Below are 21,501 nucleotides of genomic sequence, written 5' to 3'. Positions count from 1 at the left end.
TAACTGAGGCAGTCACACAGCTGACAAGTGGCAGAGCCGGCATTCGAACCCCTGACTCCCAAGCCCGGGCTCTTGCCACTAATCCCGACTCCTCCACATCTCTGCTGCGTGACCTTGGGCAAGTCACTTAACTTCTCTGTGCCTCAGTTACTTCATCTATAAAATGGGGATTAAGACTACGAGGCCCACGTGGGACAACCTGATTACCCTGTATCTACCCCACCGCTCGGAAGAGTGCTTGGCACATAGTAAGTGCTTAACAAATACCTTCATCGTTATTATTATTATTGTTGTTAAGGATGTCGGGAGAGCTGAGAAGGTCCTAAGTCAACCACTTCCTGCATTCAATGATTTAACCATTCAATAAGGGAAGGGCTTTGAAAGAGAAGAGGAAGACTAAGTAAGGCCTTGAATAGCTTTATTGAAATCTGTATAAATAAACATGCACATTTCAAATGTAAACTCAAGTGAACTCAAGTGCAGACAAAATTTTAACCTCTGACATGCAGGAGGTTTACATAAAAAAAAAAATAAAACCCAAAAAGCAGCTTTAAAATACCAGGATGAAACACCAGCTTTTAATATCAAGGTATTAAGCAAAGCCATGTCAACATACCTCGTTTATCCTGGTCAAATGCATCTTTTTTTTCTCCTTTTTATTTTTTAACGCTAACATAAATAAATAATTTACCAAAATGTGCACTCACAGAGTGAACTTTTATTTACAATACACAATTTATAACCTATTGTATTCGATTAGTTCAAGTGAAGAACATCATACTTTTTGCTTCAATAATAATGGGACACAAAGCAATTCATCAGGTAGTAAATATGTGAAGTGTGCCCCAGCACTTAAAGAGCTCCTATAAAGGCAGTATCGTCTGCCAATGAACAATACATTCTTCCAACTAGATCAAAGAGAAAGCAGCAAATTAAAAATGTTTCCAACGTTCACACTTATTTTTGGCATCCTTGGATCCTTGAATGTGGTTCACTCAAATCAAATTCAAGGTTTGTATGCTTTTATGTACTGTACAGGTTGCAACTCCGGAACATGCAAATGCCAAATCTCTTAGAACAAGTTACCTTCTGAGAAAAGCTGTAAGGCTATGGTGAATTCCATCAGGAACACACAAAGAAAATGAACAGACCGACCTTTAAAACCCATCGTTCGCTAACGACCTAAAGGCCACCCAAGTTATGTGGGGGAAAAAAAACCAAAAAACAAACCCAACAGAAAACTCACCTAAGCTCGATGCGCAGTTATCACCCGGGATAGAGGATTCTAGTCTGTCTGACCCTTTCCATAGCAGTCGGGAGAGCTGGAAGCGACCAAACGACCGAAATCGGGATCGGGAAAAACCGCCTCGATTCCAAGTGGGGCCCCGACCGACCGCAGATCAAGGTGAGCTATTTCTTGGGCGACCCCAAGGGTCTCCCCGTCCACGGAAGGGGTGGATCCGACCGCCGGGAGGGACGGTGACACTTAACGGAGAGAGGATGGCTCTCTAGGCGGGGCGGGAGATCTGGAATCGGTCCCGCCGCGGCAGCGGACGGCAAACGACTCTCGTCACCTGGGTGTCGGATGATCCCGCAGAAGGCCGAGATCCCCTTCCGAGGATCACGTCTTCTCTCGCGATTCCGTTTTCGATCGGGCCGGCACTGATTACCAGGGATAAACGTGAAAATCGATTTTCCGGAACACCACTGCAGTGCTGTGCTCATGCCCCGCTGACTCCTAGCGGTAGGGATACGGCAGCCTAACACACACGAATAAAATCATCCCCAGACTAGATCCGGCAGTAGTCTCCTCGCCACGTTGACAGAGCAGAAATTAATGACCAACATCCACAAATTTAACATCTCTGTTCATCAATTAACTCACATCCAAAACAATTAAAGAAAACATAATTCATCGGAACAGCAGCAAAACTTAAAAGGGGTTTATTTGTGATTTCCTATATATATTTAGCTTGTGAATACAAGACGGTAAATGTAGTAAGAGACAGTTGCTGTTAAAGTTCTCATTGTGTTTCACTTCAAGTACTGCACGAGTTAAAATCTGATAAAGAATTTACATTCTGTTATCCGAATCTCCCCATCTCAGACTCCGGGCGTAATGTGGTGGGTCACGTCACGATTTCGCCAGGGAGGGAGGTCTCCGTCCGTCTGTCCGTATCTGGCGCTCTGGCTTCCGGGGCTTCCGTCAGTTAGTGTGCATACAGTGTTCATTGTCCACGTCGTTCTCGTTGCCGTCTTCGTCCCTCTCCAGCGGGCTGCCCGTGGAGGCCGAGGCGCCTTGGTTGGCTTCTCGATCGAGTGGGAAAAAGCCCGTCCCGCTGAAAGTGTCCTGCCTCTGGTAGAAGAGCACGTACGCCGCTTTCGACTGTCGAGGCAAAGGGCAGACAGCGGGGTTACCCGGCCAGATCTCGGAATTCGCGCCGGCGTTTTAGGTATCGGGAGGCGTGCCGGGAAACGGAAGACGAACATCGAGGCAGAAGGTCGTCCGTGCATTTGGGATTTGGCCCCACCTCCCCCGATGCCACAACTCTTATGTACATCTCTAAACTCTATCTTAGAAATGACTTATTCATTCGATTAAAGTCTGTCTCCCCCTCTAGACCGTAAGCTGGTTATGCGCAGGGAACACATCCGCTAATCCTGTTGTACCGTACCTCTCCCGAGTGCGGAGTACACAAGGTAGGTGCTCAATAAATACTACCCATCGACTGATTAAAGGTGCTCAGTCTAGGGGAGGGGGTTGTCTAGTTACGGGAAGTCAAACATCAGTAGGAAGAAAGTTTCGAAGGACTCTCATATTGCTTTTCTGTCCGTCGACCTTTGGCCAATTTCCACGCGGAAGCCAGACAGACGAACGCAGTGTGAAAGTCAAACGGTATCACATCATGAGAGCAAAACTCCACAGCCAAACCGAATGAAGGTGGCCTGGAAGAGGCACCTGATTTCAACGGGAGGGAAGGAAGACTGGGGCTTCTGTCTAGAGCCCCTTGGCAGCGGGCCTCGGGACCATCTTGTCAGGCCGCTGGCCACCGTTCTGGGGTGGAAGTGAGAGATGTGGCCGGTGGTGGGGGCAAAGCCAGCTGTGCTGAAGGACAGCTAGGAGCCAGTGACCAGCACAAAGTGTTTAACCACCAGTCTTTCTTATTGAGGAGAGAGGTTATCTGCTAAACTAATACCCTCTTCCAGACTGTCAGCTCACTGTGGGCAGGGAACACGTCTACCAACTCTATTGTATTGGGCTCTCCCAAGCGCTCAGTGCAGTGCTCTGCACAGAGTAAGCCCTCAATAAATCCGACTGCTTGAGTGACTGATAACCCTTAACGTTCTGCCCTTCTGAAATGGCATTTTCCGAAGTGCAATTCTGTTTGGATTACATAGAGACCCAACCTGAAGGGGGAGAAACAAAGTTTCAGCACCATCAGCGAAACATGCTCTGGGAGTGTGTTCTCCAGGCATAACATCATTTAGTGCCTAACGGGCCACAAATAAAGAAGAGGACACGGACTCTGCCCTAAACAACTTGCAAACGACTTGGTGAGCTAGAGAACAAGTTAGGCATTCCCGACTGCGATCGGTTCTACTGATCCCTCAATCTGGAACCTAGCAACTAGAACATTATGAAATAAGAACAATACAAAACACTTCACATTTTCTTTTTTCCTTTTCTTCCAGAATTTTTTTCCCCCAGAATGAAATGTCCAAGATTAAGGCAAGAATGTCCAGGCAATTCAACCCCAGTCGTGTGTTTTAATTTGCTACTCCCACACTGCCTGGTATGTGGAAATATGTGTGGGCACCACTGACCTAGGAAAAAGCCAGGCTGGGGTGATGGGGCAGGGGAGAGAGACTGGCAGCGCTCCGGCTTTGGAATTGGCTTCCACCTTGCCAGAGTATTTGATGGCAAGAAGGCCCATTCGGACAAGCGTTGGATACCAATGTGAATTTCCCCAAACTCTATAAACACAGGGGAAAACTCCTTTCAAATGCATTCCTGCTCTTGTATATTCAGGTCCTTTCACTTTTTTAAGAAAAGTATTTAAAAAGGGGCTAATTTACCACTGATCTGTTGGTAGATGGGTGAGAAAAAAATTGAGTGGGACTCTATCGGAACCTCACTAGACCAGGACTTCCTTTCCTTGCTCTCTATGGTATGTAGACTGTAAGCTCGTTGTAGGCAGGGAATGTGTCTGTTTATAGTTGTACTGTCCTCTCCCAAGCACTTAGTACAGTGTTCTGCTCACAGTAAGTGCTCAATAAGTACGATTGAATGAATGGGCTGAGAAGCAATTTATCTATCCCACAGTCCAGCTTCTTCTTCTTGAGCCTGTTGTTGCTGAATGACCCAGGAAACAGTCTGTTGCTTACAAAGAACATCTCGTTTTCAGATTTCCTAAATCCCGACCTGCAGATCAAATAATATCTGCCTTCTTCCCTTCTCCATCCCAGTCCGCCCACTCCGATCCTCTGTTGCTAACCTTCTCACTGGGCCTCGTTCTCACCTGTCCCGACGTCGACCCCTGGCCCATGTCCAACCTCTGGCCTGGAATGCTTCCCTCCTCAAATCTGCCAATCACACTTCCCCTTTCAAACCCGTACTGATGAAGGCTCACCTCCTCCAGGAGGCCTTCCCAGACTAAGCCTCCCCTTTCCTCAGCTCCCCCTCCCCTTCTCATTGTCCCAACTCACTCCCTTTGCTCTAACCCCTCCCTGCCAAAGCACTTGCATATAAAGCACTTGCGTATATATGTACGTATCTATAATTCTATCATATTAATGATGTGTATATATCTATAACTATTTATTGATATTGATGCAATTGATGCCCATTAACTTGTTTTGATGCCTGTCTCCCCCCTTCTAGACTGTGAGCTCATTGTGGGCAAGGACTGTCTCTATTTGTTGCTGAATTGTACTTTCCAAGTGCTTAGTACAGTAAGGTTCAATTAATATGACTGACTGAATGAATAAAATTAGGTTCAAGTAGATGCACATGAAAGGGGAGGCAGATAATTTTGTTCCATACTTCACTTCCTTTATAAGTAGGTAAATATGAAATAGGCTAAAAAAATACAATTTAAGTAAAATATTTTTCTGGATTTTTTAATGTTAACACTATGCTGCTAAATTTCATGTTAAAATCACAAAAGGTCCTGACAGATAAGACTTCATCTTCTCTTTGCTTCCTTCAGAGCCATGGACTCTATTTACCAACCTCTAAGGAAGTCGTGTTAACAAATTTAATGGGCTCTCAATCAAGTCTATCCCAAGATGGACTATGCTTACCCCACAGTATTTCTAAACACCTCTAATCTGGTACCTCCCGTCCCCGTTTGATAACTTTACACTTTTTTAACATCAGAGAATTTCTAAAATGAATACTTTTCAATAGATATTCTTTAAAGAAACTTTCTAGATGGTATTCTTTTATGGATTTAACTTTATTCTCAGTTCCCTAAAGATCTTTTGTTCTGTATTTGCAGCAAGGGACACTTACCACAATTTGGTCTTCAGATGCAGTTGAGACACTACTATCATCAAAATAGTACCACTTTCCATCATCTTTATTTTTCGCAAAAGCAGTATCTAGGAGGAAAAACACGTGGCAACGTAAGGGACTGTTCAAATTCAATTTTACTGAGGCCTGAAAGGACAACTTTAGTCAATTTCAAAATTTAATATTTGAATGATCAAAACAACAATCTATGGCCTTGGGAAGCAGCGTGGCCTAGTGGGAAAAGCACGGGCCACTGAGTCAGAGGACCTGGGTTGTAATCCCGGCTCTACCACTTGTCTGCTGTATGACCTTGGGTAGATCGCTTCGCTACTCTGTGCCTCAGTTTCTTCACCTGTAAAATGGGGATTCAACCCCTGTTCTTCCTCTCCCATAGACTGCGAACTCCATGTGGGATAGTGACTGTGTCCAAGCTGATTATCTTGTATCTACCTTTGGGCGTAGTACATTGCTTGGCACAAAGTACTTAACAAATATCCCAGGTGTTATGAGTAGAAATTTAAACACTATTAATAATAATAATAATGATCCCTTGGTTCAAGGTAGACACTTGGGGAGGACCATTCATTATTTTCAGGCCACTGGGGCAGAAATGTCAAACTCTCGCCCTCTTGTGCAGGTACATTCGTATGTGAGCTGCCCTGTAAAAAAGGCTACAAATTATTCATAAAAATCCTTGTAAAATTATTAACAACCTATTATTGTCTTGTGGAGAAGCATCGTGGCTCAGTGGAAAGAGCACAGGCCATGGAGTCAGAGGTCCTGGATTCTAATCCTGGCTCTACCACTTGTCTGCTTTATCACTTAACTTTTTTGTGCCTCAGTCACCTCATCTGTAAAATGGGGAATAAGACTATGAGTACCATTTGGGACAGGGACTGTGTCCAACCTGATAAGCTTGTATCTACCCCAGTGCTTAGTACAATGCCTGGTATATAGTAAGTTCTTAACACATGCTACTAAAAAAAAAAATGAAAAAAAAATCCCAGCTCTGCCACTTGCTTGTTGGGTGACCCTGTGCAACTCACCTAACTTCTCTGTGCCTCAGTTACTTCATCTGTAAAATGGGGATAAAATACCCATTCTTCCTCTCTGAAACTGTGAGTCATGAAGGTGACAGGGACTGTGTCCGACCTGCTTATATCAACCTCGGCTCTTGACTCTGTGCCGGAAGACCCTCCTCAGCCCCTGGTCTGGCCAGAGCGGCCTGTTTTCTAGCGGTCTGTGGCAGTGGGGTCCCCTTCAATCCAGGGCAGGAATTAAGGTTCACAAACAGAAGTGGGTGGAATGTGGTGGCCTCAGTTGCATATCCCATTAGACTTTGAGTTCCTTGATGGCAGGGATTGGTCCTTTCACTCTACGTAAATCTCTGAAGCGCTTAGGACAATGCTCTGCATAAAGGACTTGCTCAACAGATACTGTTATTTGATTTTATTCTCTCTCTCTCTCTTCCCCCGACTCCCCTTTGCTCCTCCTGAAGCTGGATGGCTCACAACAGGTCTCACATTTGACATCTAATTACAATATACTATTTTCTAGTGGCTTATTAGCACTATACGGCTTATCTAGTTTTGATTGTGTGCAGGGCATGTAGTCTCATCACATTAAATCAATCAATGGTATTCACTGAGCGCTTACTGTATGCAGAGCATTTTACTAAGCACTTGGGACTGTACAATACAACAGAGTTGGGACACATTTACTCTGCCTTCAAGGAGCTTAAACTCTAGTGGAAAGAAACCCGTGTCTATTTCAACTCCTCACAACCAGCAGTAAAGAGGGATTAATCAATTCATCTAAGTACATTTTCTAAGTATTTTTAAAACTATGTCCTGGTTCTAATTGATCCTTCCTTTTATAATCAGATGCTCCATAGAGCAAAAGCAGACTGTAGGGAAGGAAGACTATGAATCTCACGTGGGCAGGATCTGCGTCCAACCTGATTATCCTGTAATAATAATAATAATAATATTGGTATTTGTTAAGTGCTTACTATGTGCTAAGCACTGTTCTAAGTGCTGGGGGGGATGCAAGGTGATCAGGTTGTCCCACATGTGGCTCACAGTCTTAAGCCCCATTTTACAGATGAGATTACTGAGGCCCAGAGAAGTTAAGTGACTTGCCCAAAGCCACAGAGCTGACAAGTGGCAAACCAGGATTAGAACCCATGACCTTTGACTCCCAACTCGGCACATATTAAGCACTTAACAAATACCCCAATTATTACTTGGGAATCTCTATCATTTACCTGTAATGTCTGATTTTATGATTATCGGATATCTTCTGACCCAGCCCACAACACAATGCTTTGATCTAGGAAGCGCTTAATTAATCCTCTTCCCATTACCGTTTATCAATCAATCAATGACATTTATTAATCAGTAAACTGTATTTACTGAGCACTTAATGTGCAGAGAACCATATTAAGCACTTGGCAAAGTACAGTACAACAGAGTTGGTAAACACATTCCTTGCCCACAAGGAGCTTCCAGTCTAGAGGGGGTGACAGACATTAAATTACAGATATGTATGTAAGTGCTGTGGGGTTGAGGGTGGGATGAATAATACTGGATTATCCAGCATGTCAGAGAACAAGGTTTGGAATCCCATTCTTATAGACTTTTCTATCAATCTTCCTCACCGGAGTATACGTCATCCAGCCCCCCACTCCATGCAAACCACCCTCTCTAAGGTCACCGATGACCTCCTTCTTGCCAAGTCCAATGGCCTCTACTCCAACCTAATCCTCCTTGACCTTTCGGTCGATGTTCAACCCTCTTCTCCTGGAAAAATATAATGTTGGTATTTGTTAAGCGCTTACTATGTGCCGAGCACTGTTCTAAGCGCTGGGGTAGACATAGGGGAATCAGGTTGTCCCACGTGGGGCTCACAGTCTTAATCCCCATTTTACAGATGAGGGAACTGAGGCACAGAGAAGTTAAGTGACTTGCCCACAGTCACAATATCCAGTCTTGGCTTCGACACTGGACTTTCCTGGTTCTTGTCCTCTCTCTCTGCTCACCCCTTCACCATCTCTTTTGCAGGCTCCACCCCCCTGCGTCCCACCCTCTGGATCTGCCTCCTTGCTATCTCCCAGCCTCCTGCCTCTCCCTACTCCAGTCCATACTTCACTCTGCTGCCTGGATCATTTTTCTACCAAAAATATTCAGTCCATATTTTCCCACTCTTCAAGAGACTCCAGTGGCTGCCCATCCACCTCCACATCAAAAACTCCTCACCACTGGCTTTAAAGCACTCGATCCCATTGCCCTCTCCTACCTCAACTCACTACTCTTCTAGTACAACCCAGCCCGCGCACTTTGCTTCTCTAATGCTAACCTTCTCACTGTACCTCAGTCTCATCTATCTTGCTCCTAACCACTTGCCCACATCCTGCCTCTGGCCTGGAATGCCCTCCTTCCTCAAAACTGACAATGACTGTCCCCCGCCTCAAAGTCTTATTAAAGACACATCTAAGCCCCCCTTTCCTCTTCTCCCACTCTCTGTGCATCACTCTGACTTGCTCCCTTTATTCATCACCGCCTCCCAGCCCCACACCACTTATACCCATATCTGCCATTTATTTATTGATACTAAGGCCTGCCTGCCTAGACCGCAAGCTCGTTGTAGTCAGTGACTGTCTGTTTATTGTTGTACTCTCCCAAGCACTTAGTTCAGTGCACAAATGAATGAATGAACAAACCAAGGGAGTCTCTTAAGGCTCCATTCTGGGTTCCCTTATAAACTCCATCTACTCCCATTCCCTAGGGGAATTCATTCGCTCCCATGGTTTCAACTACCATCTCCACAAAGATGATTCTCAAATCTCCATCTCCATCCCAGACCTCTTCCCTCATTTTCTCATGCCTTTGGGACATTTCTACTTGGATGTCCCAAGGGTGCCTCGAACTCAACATATCCAAAACAGACCCCTCACCTTCCCACCCAAACCCTGTCCCACCCCTAACCTTCCTATCACCTTAGATAGCACCGTTTCCCTTCCTGTCTCATAAGCTACCATCCTCTTGTCCACATTCTCCTTCGGGCATGGAACCTCTTCCTCTTCACATCTGACAGACCACCACTCTCCTCACCACTCTTCACCCTTTATTTCCCGCATCTCCTCCCCACTCTGTGTTGACTAAGAACTTGGCTGTGTACCCCTTAACCATCTTGACTTACCCCAGCCCCACACAACATATACTCCATTTCCCCTATTCCTGATCTATATCCATTTCCGACTCCTCCTAGAGAGAGTGGTGTAGTGCACAGAGCGTGGGCCTGGGAGAGAGAAGGTCGTGGGTTCTAATCCTGGCTCTGCCACTTGTCTGTTGTGTGACCTTGGGCAAGTCATTTCACTTCTCTGGGCCTCAGTTACCTCCTCTGTAAAATGGGGATCAAGAATGGGAGCTCCATGTGGGAGAAGGACTGTGTCCAACCCGATTTGCTTGTATCCACCCCAGTGCTTAGGAGAGTGCCTGGCACACAGTAAGCACTTAACAAAAACCACAATTATTATTTGTGGGCAGAGATTGTGTTAAACCACTCGCTTCTCCCAACTGCTTAGGACAGTGCTCTGCACACCGTAAGCGCTGAAGAGATACCACTGACTGACCGCTCCTCATTTTGCTCCCCTGTACCACAAGACATAAACAGGAAATAAACCTTGATCCCAATGGTTACTTGGAAAACAAACATTGACCTCTCCACCCGAGTTCACGTAGGCAAAATGAACTTACAGTGTCCTCCTCCCATCCCTCCATAGTGGTTGGACACAGCGATCAAATTGTAGCGGCAGGGCCCTGCATTTGGATTAATAAGGAATTCGGACATGTCCAAATCACTGTTTAAAGAAAAGCTCGTTAGTTCATGGGTTTTCCCAACCGGTCGATGAACCCGCCCGCCTTCCTGACCCCTTTCACGCTCACCGATGTTCTTGCCACCATCTCCCCTGCCTGGACTTACCTTCCTGGGCTCATCCGTATTCCTCCCTGAAGCGTTAAATTACTCTGAGCGCCTCTAAGTCAGCGTTTATCTAGTTTCCCCCAAAAGGACTGTGGATGTAGGGTCATTTTCAACGTTCTGGGAAACTTACGTAATAGGAAAATCGACTAAGGTGTCCAATTTGTCCCTCATGTATCTGCTGTAAGAAAAACGCTTTAGATGGACCACTAGCACCGGAGGCAGAGACCACAGATCTAATTTTTTCGTAGCTTGCTGATGCTCTTTACAGTTTGGACAGTACCTAAAATGAGAGAGACACTCAGAAAAATTAGCACGTGTAAAAACCGAGGGTTCGAGTGAGCGGGCCAATCAATGCTATGGAGGATCGATCACGAATAATTAGCATTGCCAATATGCTCAGTCCTTAGAACCCAAGTGCATTGCTTCATTGAGGCCAATCATCTTTCTCTTCTAATCATGAAAAATACACCTTTAGAAAACACAAACCGACGACATTTGTTGCTAACTAGAAAATAAGCATTGATTGAAGTAAGCAGCGGTCTGCACATGATAACCCACTGTTTAAGAACTGCTTTCTTCAAGTTTATTCAACAAAATTGGAGACTTCTGAATGCACAGGATTTCCCAAGTTAGTTTTTTGCTGTTGTGCTCCTCTGAGAAACCCTTAGGAGTTAAACTGGGGGCGGGGGGAGCAGGAGGCTAGATGACTTGTCTTCTGAAGAAAATGCAAGTTTGGGCATGAGGGCACCTGAGAAGCAGCGTGGCCTACTGGAAAGAGCCTGGGCCTGGGAGTCAGGGAACCTGTGTTCTATTCCTGGCTCCCCCACTTCCCTGTGGTGTGACCTTGGGCAAGTCATTTCACTTCTCTGGGCCTCAGTTCATTCAGCTGCCAAATGGAAATTTATTACCTGTTCCCCTCCTCCCCCTATAATAACAGTAATTGTGGTATTTGTTAAGCGCTTCCTATGTGCCTGGCACTCTAATAAGTGCAGGGGTTGATACAAGCAAATTGGGTTGGACACAGCCTCTATCCCAGGTGGGGCTCACCGTCTCAATCCCCATTTTACAGAAGAGGTAACTGAGGCTCAGAGGAGATAAGAGACTTGTCCAAGGTCATAGAGCAGACAAGTGGCAGAGGTGGGATTAGAACCCTTGACCTTCGGATTCCTAGGTCCAAGCTCTATCCACTATACCATGTTGCTTCTCAAGACTGTGAGTCCCATGTGGGACCTGATGATCTTGTACCTACCTACCCCGGTGTTTAGTACAGTGCTTGGCACATAGTAGAGCATACTACTGGAGCTCACGCCTGGAGCTGCAGCTACCGTCCTGTGGGTTGTTTCCTCCCGAGGTTTAGCATCCTTCGAGTTCCCTAACCCTGGGCGCCCCGAGCCGCATTTCAGGTTCCGCAGCCGGACCCCGAGCACAAGTCCCGTCCCAATTAGCTATGTGTTGTTGACGCTGCTCCTTACCAGGGATCTTCAGCACCTAGTTTTTCTTTCGTGGTGAAAAGTTCAATGCAATCTTTTAATTTCACAAAGGGTTTTTTCGGAGGTTTATATTCCACGCTTTCATGTTTTTCAAAATCCTAAAGAGAAGTATTTCTTGAGTTAAGAGAACAAATGAAACAAAACTCATTTTAGTGACACCGTCTTACTACGGAAAATAACGACAAGCTCCTAAAGGTGGAAAATTTTTTATGAAGCATCAGGGACAACTGCAGTTGACAACTGTAACTTCATTGCCAGAACCAAATTTTTTTTTGTGTGTAGCCCACCAGTTTAATTAGAAGCATAATCCGACACATTTTTTACTGGACAATGCTACAGTTGGTTTCTCCGAAATGGTGTTCTCTAAAGGCTACGCTCTCTGTCCAACTCTGGGCTCTTACTCTGATATCGAAAACAGGGCACAGGTAACTGATATCAGCAGTTCGATATGGGAACAGGCCAATTTGGTAAGACTACATAATAGGTTAAAGAAGTGACTTACCTCAGCTGCATTATCATCAAAATATCTTTTTTTCAATTCAGGATCCCAATCCAAAGCAAGAAAAGATCTTTCTAAGATGAAAAACACATTTTTGCCATTTAAAATGCTCCAGAACATGAGACTTTCTTCATCATTTAATGCGACTTTACAGTTAAGTTTTTTTAAAAAAAATAAACATACTCAGTTTTTGTAAAAAATAAACATACTCGCCTGCACAATTTTTTCCCTTGCTAAAACCCTTTCCCTCGCCCTCTTAGATGTAAATGAAGTCAAATGAAAGAAATCAGCACTCTCCTTCTTGCCCAGCACCCGTTCTTCTTGCATTGGTTAACCTGACACTTCCAAGTCATCTGATGGAATTGGAATGTTAACGGAATTTCATGTGTCAGCCTGACTTCTTTCAAACTTTAGTTTCAATAAAATGCTTAAGAGACCTTTGGACCCGATTTTTAAATTAATGTCCGGAAATGGGCAGCTCAGATTTTCACGTCTTGGCCAGAAAAATATCTTTGACTTTGTGGAAAGATGTGTGTGGGGGTGAATTCGCCTCTTCTACTGAGGGTCACGACCTTTCCCGGAAAGTCCATGTAACGACTAGGGAGAATGTGACCGGGAGAAGTTCAGGGCCCAAACGCTCCCCCACTCCAGTCTACTTACCATCTAGCCTGAGCTGTCGATCATCAAATCTAATATGCCTGGTATCATCTTTGATGTAGTTGATGTCTGTATTGCCTAAGTTGTTGAACTGGAATGTAAACAGTCGCTTTTTGTGTCCCGTGAGAAGTTGACCTTTACAAGTCTCCTCAGTACTTAATCCATTCTCAGAATCATTATCTCCTCCGACCGAATCTTCTGATTGACTATTTTCGTTTTCTGAGGGGAGTTCTTGATCCTGACTGGATTCATCATCTGGTTCGTCTGTTTCCATTTCACCTGGGAGAGTATTAAGAGATCAGAAAACACCCGGAAGTAGACTTCCCTCGACACCTTACTCATTCAATAAGCACATTCAGTTCCAAAGGCTCCTCAAACTTCCCTGTCCGTCCCCCCCGAATCCTGAATTTCCCTCTTCTACCTCATCGACTACGCCTGGAGCACCGACAGGACGGACACATTTTGAAGCCTATTTAAGCCTCGATCTTGCTGTCGACCTCTCGCTCAAGGCCTCCCTCTTGCTTGGGACTCCCTCCCCATTCAAAACTGCCAGACCACTATCTTCAAAGCCCTACCACTATCACACCCGCTCCAAATGATTAATTTTTCATTTTCCCCATCTTATTTGCCTTCTCTTCTGCCTCACCGTGGCACATGGGTCTGTACCCTCTCAAGAGCTCTGATACCCCACCCCTGCCCCAGGGCACTGGTGTACATCACCTTACCTGCTGCTCCTTCCCCTTTCTCTTATTAATCGTTGCACTGTACTCTCCTAAGTGCTTAGTACTTAGCCCCCTTTCCTCTCCACCCAAACGGCTACCTTACTATTACGGGCTCTCGTTATATCCCGGCTAGACTACTGTGTCAGCCTTCTCTCTGACCTCCCTTCCTCCTCTCTCGCCCAGCTCCGGTCTATTCTTCACTCCGCTGCCCGGCTCATCTTCCTGCAGAAACGATCTGGGCATGTCACTCCCCTTCTTAAACAACTCCAGTGGTTGCCTATCGACCTCCGCTCCAAACAAAAACTCCTCACTCTAGGCTTCGAGGCTCTCCGTCACCTTGCCCCTTCCTACCTCTCCTCCCTTCTCTCTTTCTACCGCCCACCCCGCACGCTCCGCTCCTCTGCCACCCACCTCCTCGCCGTCCCTCGGTCTCGCCTATCCCGCCGTCGACCCCTGGGTCACGTCCTCCCGCGGTCCTGGAACGCCCTCCCTCCTCACCTCCGCCAAACTGATTCTCTTTCCCTCTTCAAAACCTTACTTAAAAATCACCTCCTCCAAGAGGCCTTCCCAGACTGAGCTCCTCTTCCCCCTCTACTCCCTCTGCCATTCCCCCTTTACCTCTCCGCAGATAAAGCCTCATTTTCCCCTTTTCCCTCTGCTCCTCCACCTCTCCCTTCCCATCCCCACAGCACTGTACCCGTCCGCTCAACTGTATATATTTTCGTTACCCTATTTATTTTGTTAATGAATTGTACATCGCCTTGATTCTATTTAGTTGCCATTGTTTTTATGAGATGTTCTTCCCCTTGACGCTGTTTAGTGCCATTGTTCTTGTCTGTCCGTCTCCCCCGATCAGACTGTAAGCCCGTCAAACGGCAGGGACTGTCTCTATCTGTTGCCGACTTGTTCATCCCAAGCGCTTAGTACAGTGCTCTGCACATAGTAAGCGCTCAATAAATACTATTGAATGAATGAATGAATGAATAGTACAGTGCTCTGCACAGAGCAAGCACTCAATAAATATGACTTACTTAATGATGGAATTTATTTTAATGCCCCCCTCCCTCACTAGACTGTACGCTCCCTGAGGGCAGAGACTGTTTCTACCAATTCTACAGCGTTTTGCTCTCTCAAGCGCCCAAGGGCTCTGTGCACAGTTAAATGCTCAATAAATAGCTGAAATCTGCTGACTGATGGAAGTCTTACTCGGGGAGCCTTCCTCATGGATGCCATTGGGGCCATTGCCGTTGATACCGTGGTCCTTACAGCAGTGGAGCGATCCTTCCGATTCTTCGCTTTCGGTCGACGTTTTCACATAGCGGCTGAAATGAGAACAGGGCAAGAAACACTTTAAGCTGGACATTTGCAGCTTTTCTCCCGAGTCAGCTGGGACTGAGGAAAGAGCAATGACTTCTCGTTCATTCAGGTGCAGGCACTTGTTTTCCATTTCTTCACCGTGATGGCTGGCACCTCTCTTAGACTACAGATCAGCAATTCACCAAATCATTCTTTTCTGGATGAAACATTTGCCAATTTAACTTCCTTTAAGTATACCTTATCAAGATCATCTGAATGCAAGATTTACCAATTCAATTTTGCTTTGAGTTTTCTTTATAAAGATTGTAAAAAACAAGATAAAACTTTATTCTGCAGATATAGGAGACTGGTGTGATTTAAACAGAAGGCACAAAATAAGCTGGGGCTGGGGGGAGAGAGGAGGAAGACTGCGAGTCAAGATGGGAGTTCAGTAAAAAAATCTATAAGAAACTTGGTGGAAAAACAGAGCAACTCACCACAGTTGTAAAAAGGGGCTCCAAAAGATAAATGAGGTAGGACCACTGAACACATTGAACACCAGTCTTCCCTGACTAATTTCCCACCTCCCCACTCTATTCTCCCTTGCTTCTGGAGTATCTAGGCCTTTAGTCTGTGTCCAACTTAATTGTCTTGGATCAAACCCAGCATTTGGCAAAGATTGAGCACTTAATAAATACCATAATTACTTATTCATTCGTTCAATCGTATTTACTGAGCGCTTACTGTGTGCAGAGCACTGTACTAAGCTCTTGGAAGAGTACAATACAATAATAAACAGATGCATTCCCTGCCCACAATGAGCTTAACTGGTCCTCTCCACTAAGCACTTAGGCCCTCACCCTACCCTCACAGCACTTATGGTATTTGTTAAGTGCTTCCTATGTGCCAAGCACTGTTCTAAGCACTGGGGTAGATACAAGGTAATCAGGTTGTCCCACGTGGGACTTACGGTCCTAATTTCCATTTTGCAAATGAGGTAATTGAGGCACAGACAAGGTAAGTGACATATACTTATGTACCTGCTTAACTGCTTCATCTACTTGAAATTTATTTTAATGTCTATCTCCCCCAAGACTATACAACGTGCTTCCAACCAGATTATCTTGTATCCGCCCCAGCTCTTAGAACAGTGCTTGACACATAGTAAGTGTTTCACAAGTACCATGATTATTACTATTATTGCTGGGAAAGGACAATACAGCAGAGTTGGTAGACATGTTCCCTACCCACAAGGAGATTCTATCTGGCAAGTCTGGCTATTTTAATGTTCACACCAACAAGTAGTGGAATTGTTGAGTGCTCGCTGAGTCATTTTTGTCAACTGCCAACACCAGAAAGGAGTCCTACCTTTTTAACTTCCCAGATGAGTTCAACTTCAAGAGGCAATTAGCTCAGGAGTCCCAAGGATTCTTGAGCTAAGCTGGAACCTCGAGATTGGCTCATGTCAGGCCTCTGAAAAGACCCAGGACTTTCCAATCAGGGCCGAACACCCCAGAAGGATGGCTATTTGGCCCACTAGCTCTTTGAAGCTTGTGCCCTCCACGTCCTCATCCTCCTTAAAACCTCTACCCCTTCCCACCGCCCCATGGTCAGGACAAAGATTTGCTACTTCTGTCCCGGTAGGCTTTGTAATAGTAATAACAATGGTATTTAAGTGCTTATTAAGTGCCACTGTTCTAAGCACTGGGGTAGATACAAGGTTTGGCATTAATAATACCATTATTAACATAAGCGCTTACTATGTGCCAGGCACCGTACTAAGCGCTGGGGTGGATACAAGCAAGTTGGGTTGCACAGTCCCTGTTCCATATGGGGCTCACAGTCTTAATCCCCATATTACAGATGAGGGAACTGAAGCCCAGAGAAGTGAAGTGACTTGCCCAAGGTCACACAGCAGACGAGTGGCAGAGCTGGGATTAGAACCCATGACCTTCTGACTCCCAGGCCCACGCTCTATCCACTAAGTCGTGTGTGAAAAATTTAAGAATGAAAACAACTTGATAATTGTTCTCAAATTTTATTCTTTTTACCAACCCTTCCCCCCAACAAAAAACAAAACACAAAAGCCAGAAACCAACCAACACCCCCACCCAGCCTATGTACTCAACACCCGATTCTATTTTCCCCTTCTAGTCATCAGGCTTTGCCTTCAGGAAAGTCACCCAGCATGTATTTCCCTTCACCAGCCTATCTTGCGAAGACTAATCCTCTGCCTAGGCAATGAGAAAATACTACTCTGCTACTTCTTCCTATTTGTTCCCCTGACTAAATTGTAAGCTCCTTGAGGGTAGGGATCATGTCTACTGATGCAATGGTACGCTCCCAGGAGCTCAGTGTGAATCTCTGCACACAGTGGGTGCTCAAAAATACCACTGGGAGACCGACTGATCCTTAAGGGGATTAAGCACCACCTGCTTTGCGGATCTATACCCAGACAGAGGCTGTGGGAAGGGGACCTGGGCTTATGGCAAGAGCCTGGGCTTGGGAGTCAGAGGTCATGGGTTCTAATCCCTGCTCTGCCGCTCGCCAGCTGTGTGACTTTGGGCAAGTCACTTAACTTCTCTGTGCCTCAGTTCCCTCATCTGTAAAATGATTAAAACTGTGAGCCCCTCCTGGGACAACCTGATCACCTTGTATCCCCCCAGCGCTTAAAACAGTGCTTTGCACATAGTAAGCGCTTAACAAATACTACCATTATTATTATTCACGGGCCTCAGCAGCCCCCAGGGCAATTGTGCACTTGCCGAGTTATCCCGAAAGGTGAATCCCGAGCTTCTTGGGTCGGGCAGTGCCCCGGTGGCTCGGCCTCCTGCCCCACGTGGGTGTTGCGGGAGACCACAGGAAGCTCTGAACCCAAGCTGGGCTTGGCAGGACTGGTTCTAGGCTGCCCCAGCCTGGTCTTTGGACTGGAAAAGGGGGTTTGGGTCAGGCAGGGCTCTACTATTTCCTTATGGTCTGATAAATCTAATAATGAAAAATTAAAAAAAAATCAATTTAGGTTTGGGAGGGGGTTGGTTAGCATGGTCTAGTGGATAGAGCACGGGCCTGGGAGTCAGAAGGTAAAGGGCTCTAATCCCAGCTCTGCCACTTGTCTGCCACGTGACCTCGGGCAAGTCACTTCACTTCTCTGGGCCTCTCAATTCCCTCATCTGGAAAATGGGGATTACATTAAGACCGTGAGCCCTACGTGGGCCGGGGACCAGGTCTGACCCCATATTTCGTTTCTACCCAGTGCTTAGAACAGTGCCCGGCACATAGTAATCGCTCAACAAATACCACCATTATGATCAGTACCATTGTGGCCCACTTAGCTTTGTTAATTCAATCTAAAGGAGACTCTTACCACATCCTCAAGAGCAGAAGATTGTAGAGTTTATCTTCAGTGTTGTTTCTGGGCACTGCCATAAGGAAAGGCTGCCCAAACAGTGAAGAGCCGCTGTGATGGCTGTAGCCCGTGTGCCTGAACTTTTCCCTTAAGCAAACCGGAATGATGACTTGGTCTGTATCCTCTGTTCTGTTGAGGGTGATTTCAAACCTGCAAGAGCGAAACCTGTAAGTGAAGCGCAATTCCTCTTAAATCGCTTCCTGGTGGCATTTTCTACCGGGCAGCGGATGATCTGGACTTACACATAAATATCATCTCGTTCCATAATACTACTGAGGTTTTCATCCATGGCAAATATCCGGTGAAACCTGTGGTTGTATATATCTGTAACTATCATCTACAACAAGCAGAAGAAACCACTATTACATTTTTTGGAAAAAAACTCAAAAAAACCAAGCGGGGAATTGATGCACCTGGCTCAGAAACATCTTACCTTATCTGCAGCGACCCCAGACAAAGTGGATAGTGCTGTGCAAAGATCTAGTATATTTCCAATTTTGGGGACTACTACTTTGTACTAGAAAATAAAAAAGGTAATGGAATTAGAATTAGCATTTTGGAAGAAATGAAGATTTAGGTTAAAAAAACCCCTTTAGTAGGAGTAATAGCAGCAGTGTTACTTATTATGCGCTTACTGTTGCAGACCACTGTACTAAGCACCGGGAGAGAATATTAAGCCCTCTGTTCCCGGGGCTCCCTCTCCCGCCTTCATTGCCCAAGCACCTGGATCTGTGATCTTTGGGCATTTTGGAATTTGCCCCACGGCACTTAGGAATTATATACTATATGTAATTATTATACATATAATAATTATGATACATTATAAATTATTTATTTATATTTAGGTCTGTCTCCCCCTCTAGACTGTATGCACATTATAGGCAGGGAACGTGACTTCCAACTCTGTTGTACTGTACTCTGCCAAGCACTTAGTACAGGGCTCTCTCTGCGTACAATAAGCGCTCAGTAAATACCGTTGATTGATTGAAAACACTGGTGGGAATTAAGACATGTTCCCTGTGAATGTAAGAGCATACTAAGACCAATGGTCTTACTTAGCCCTGTCTTCTAAGTCCCTTAATGATATTAAAGACTGCTCGAAGGAACAGTGTGATAGTTGCCTTTCTTGAAATCCATCCTAATGGTTAAAGGTTGTACCATCTAACCTCCCTAATTTTTGCTTCTAGTAATGCATCCCATGCATATTTTCCTTCTCCAGCTTCTAACTCCCCTAGCTTTTCACTCGCATGTCATGATGGGCCTCCTCCCTCTGCATCATTAAATCTACAACTGGTATTTTTGTCTGCAAGGCCTTTTTCTCCCAGAAAAAAGCTGGCTGAAAAATAACATCTCCATGTTCCAAGAAAAGAACCCATTGAAACATCTTCTTTTACTGAGAATAAGTCAAACTCAAAAGAGATAGTGGCGATCAAGAAGAGAATACCCTTTGTCTTCAAGTTGACGGCTTCCAAAGATAAAGATTTTTCTCAATCTTTTACATCTGTTTTTTCTTCCTAGATTGTCCAAAAACCTTTGCCTAGAAATACTTTATGTCTCAATTGTCAGGCTGGAATGGTATTAAACTGGCAAAATGAAAGCTTTTAATATATTCTCTTAGTAGTGGGAATTGAATCAAGACCAAGCGTGGGACACTAGAAAGCTCTTAGACATGATAGCAGAGGTCAAAAAATTGAGCGTCTGCTTTAGCTTCCATGAACTAATTTTCTCACACATGCACATGTCTCCCTTGTTAGTATGAGCAAGTTCCTTGTGGGTAGGGAACATGACTTTTTTTTTTCTTTTCTAAAAATGGTATTTGTTAAGTGTTTATTATGTGCCAAGGCATTGTACTAAGCGCTGAGGTAGACTAACAGGCCACTGTAGAGGGCACCACCTTTCTTCCTGTTCTCTCATCCAAACTTTCATTCCATCACTAAATCCTGTTCATTTGACCTTCATAACCTTGCTAAAATCTACCCTTTCCTCTCCATCCAAACTGCTACCATGTTAATCCAAGCACTTATCCTACCCTGCCTCGATTACTGTATCAGCCTCCTTGCTGACCTCCCTAACTCCTGTCCCTCCATACTCCAGTCCATACTTCACTCTGCTGCCTGGGTCATTTTTCTACAAAATATGTCCAGGCCGCATTTCTCCACTCCTCAAGAACCTCAAGTGGTTGCCCATCCACCACTACATCAAATAGAAACTCCTTACCGTCGGCTCTAAAACACTCCATTACCTTGCCTCCTCCTACCTCACCTCACCCCTCTCCGACTACAACCGAGACTGAACGTTTCATTCCTCTAATACCAACCTTTTAGTCTGCCTCGCTGCCGACCTCTCACCGAGCGTCCCGCCTTGGGTCTGGAACACCCTGCCTCCTCAAATCCGACAATTCCTCTTCCACCCTTTAAAACTTTATTGAAGGGACATCTCCTCCAAGAGGCCTTCCTTGACTAAACCCTCCATTCCTCTTCTACCTTCTGCATCCACCTTGACTTGCTCCCTTTACACATCCTCCTCCCAGCCCCACTGCACTTATGTACCTAGCTCCAATTTTATTTATTTATATTGATGTCAGTCTCCCGCTCTAGACTCATTGTAGGCAGGGAATGCACCTGTTACCGTATTGTGTTCATTCATTCGTATTTACTGAGCGCTTACTGTGTACAGAGTACTGTACTAAGCACTGGAGAGAGTTCACTACAACAATAAACAGACCCTTTCCCTGCCCACAATGAACTTACAGTACCCTCCCCAGTGCTTAGTACAGTGCTCTGCACACAATAAGTGCTCAATAAATATGACTGACAGAGTCCATTCCCTACATGGGGTTCACAATCTTAAGCCCCATTTTATATATGAGTAACTGAGGTCCAGAAAGTGAAGTGACTTGCCCCAAGTCACACGGCAGACAATCGGCGAAGCCG

The 21,501-nt window shown here is 45.3% G+C and overlaps 1 protein-coding gene across 7 annotated transcripts in view; it reads right to left on the bottom strand.

The window, feature by feature from the left end:
- Positions 1-401: 401 nt before the first annotated feature.
- Positions 402-21,501, bottom strand: part of USP15 (ubiquitin specific peptidase 15) — a 120,143-nt gene continuing 99,043 nt past the window's right edge. For all 7 annotated transcript variants that reach the window (XM_029052328.2, XM_029052332.2, XM_029052329.2 and 4 more), the window contains 11 exons: positions 19,002-19,085; positions 18,811-18,905; positions 18,527-18,718; positions 15,073-15,188; positions 13,148-13,423; positions 12,491-12,561; positions 11,971-12,086; positions 10,629-10,778; positions 10,273-10,376; positions 5,516-5,604; positions 402-2,386 (listed from right to left, as the gene is read on the bottom strand). In XM_029052328.2, the coding sequence (XP_028908161.1) occupies positions 2,207-2,386; positions 5,516-5,604; positions 10,273-10,376; positions 10,629-10,778; positions 11,971-12,086; positions 12,491-12,561; positions 13,148-13,423; positions 15,073-15,188; positions 18,527-18,718; positions 18,811-18,905; positions 19,002-19,085 (1,473 nt within the window). In that variant the 3' untranslated portion in view covers positions 402-2,206. The remainder of the gene's footprint in view (positions 2,387-5,515; positions 5,605-10,272; positions 10,377-10,628; positions 10,779-11,970; positions 12,087-12,490; positions 12,562-13,147; positions 13,424-15,072; positions 15,189-18,526; positions 18,719-18,810; positions 18,906-19,001; positions 19,086-21,501) is intronic.

This window comes from Ornithorhynchus anatinus, chromosome 2 (assembly GCF_004115215.2).
Source record: "Ornithorhynchus anatinus isolate Pmale09 chromosome 2, mOrnAna1.pri.v4, whole genome shotgun sequence".
In the NCBI taxonomy this organism is placed as follows: Eukaryota; Metazoa; Chordata; class Mammalia; order Monotremata; family Ornithorhynchidae; genus Ornithorhynchus; species Ornithorhynchus anatinus.
Note: the sequence above shows the minus strand (reverse complement) of the source record. Positions and strands in the feature narration are given on the sequence as shown.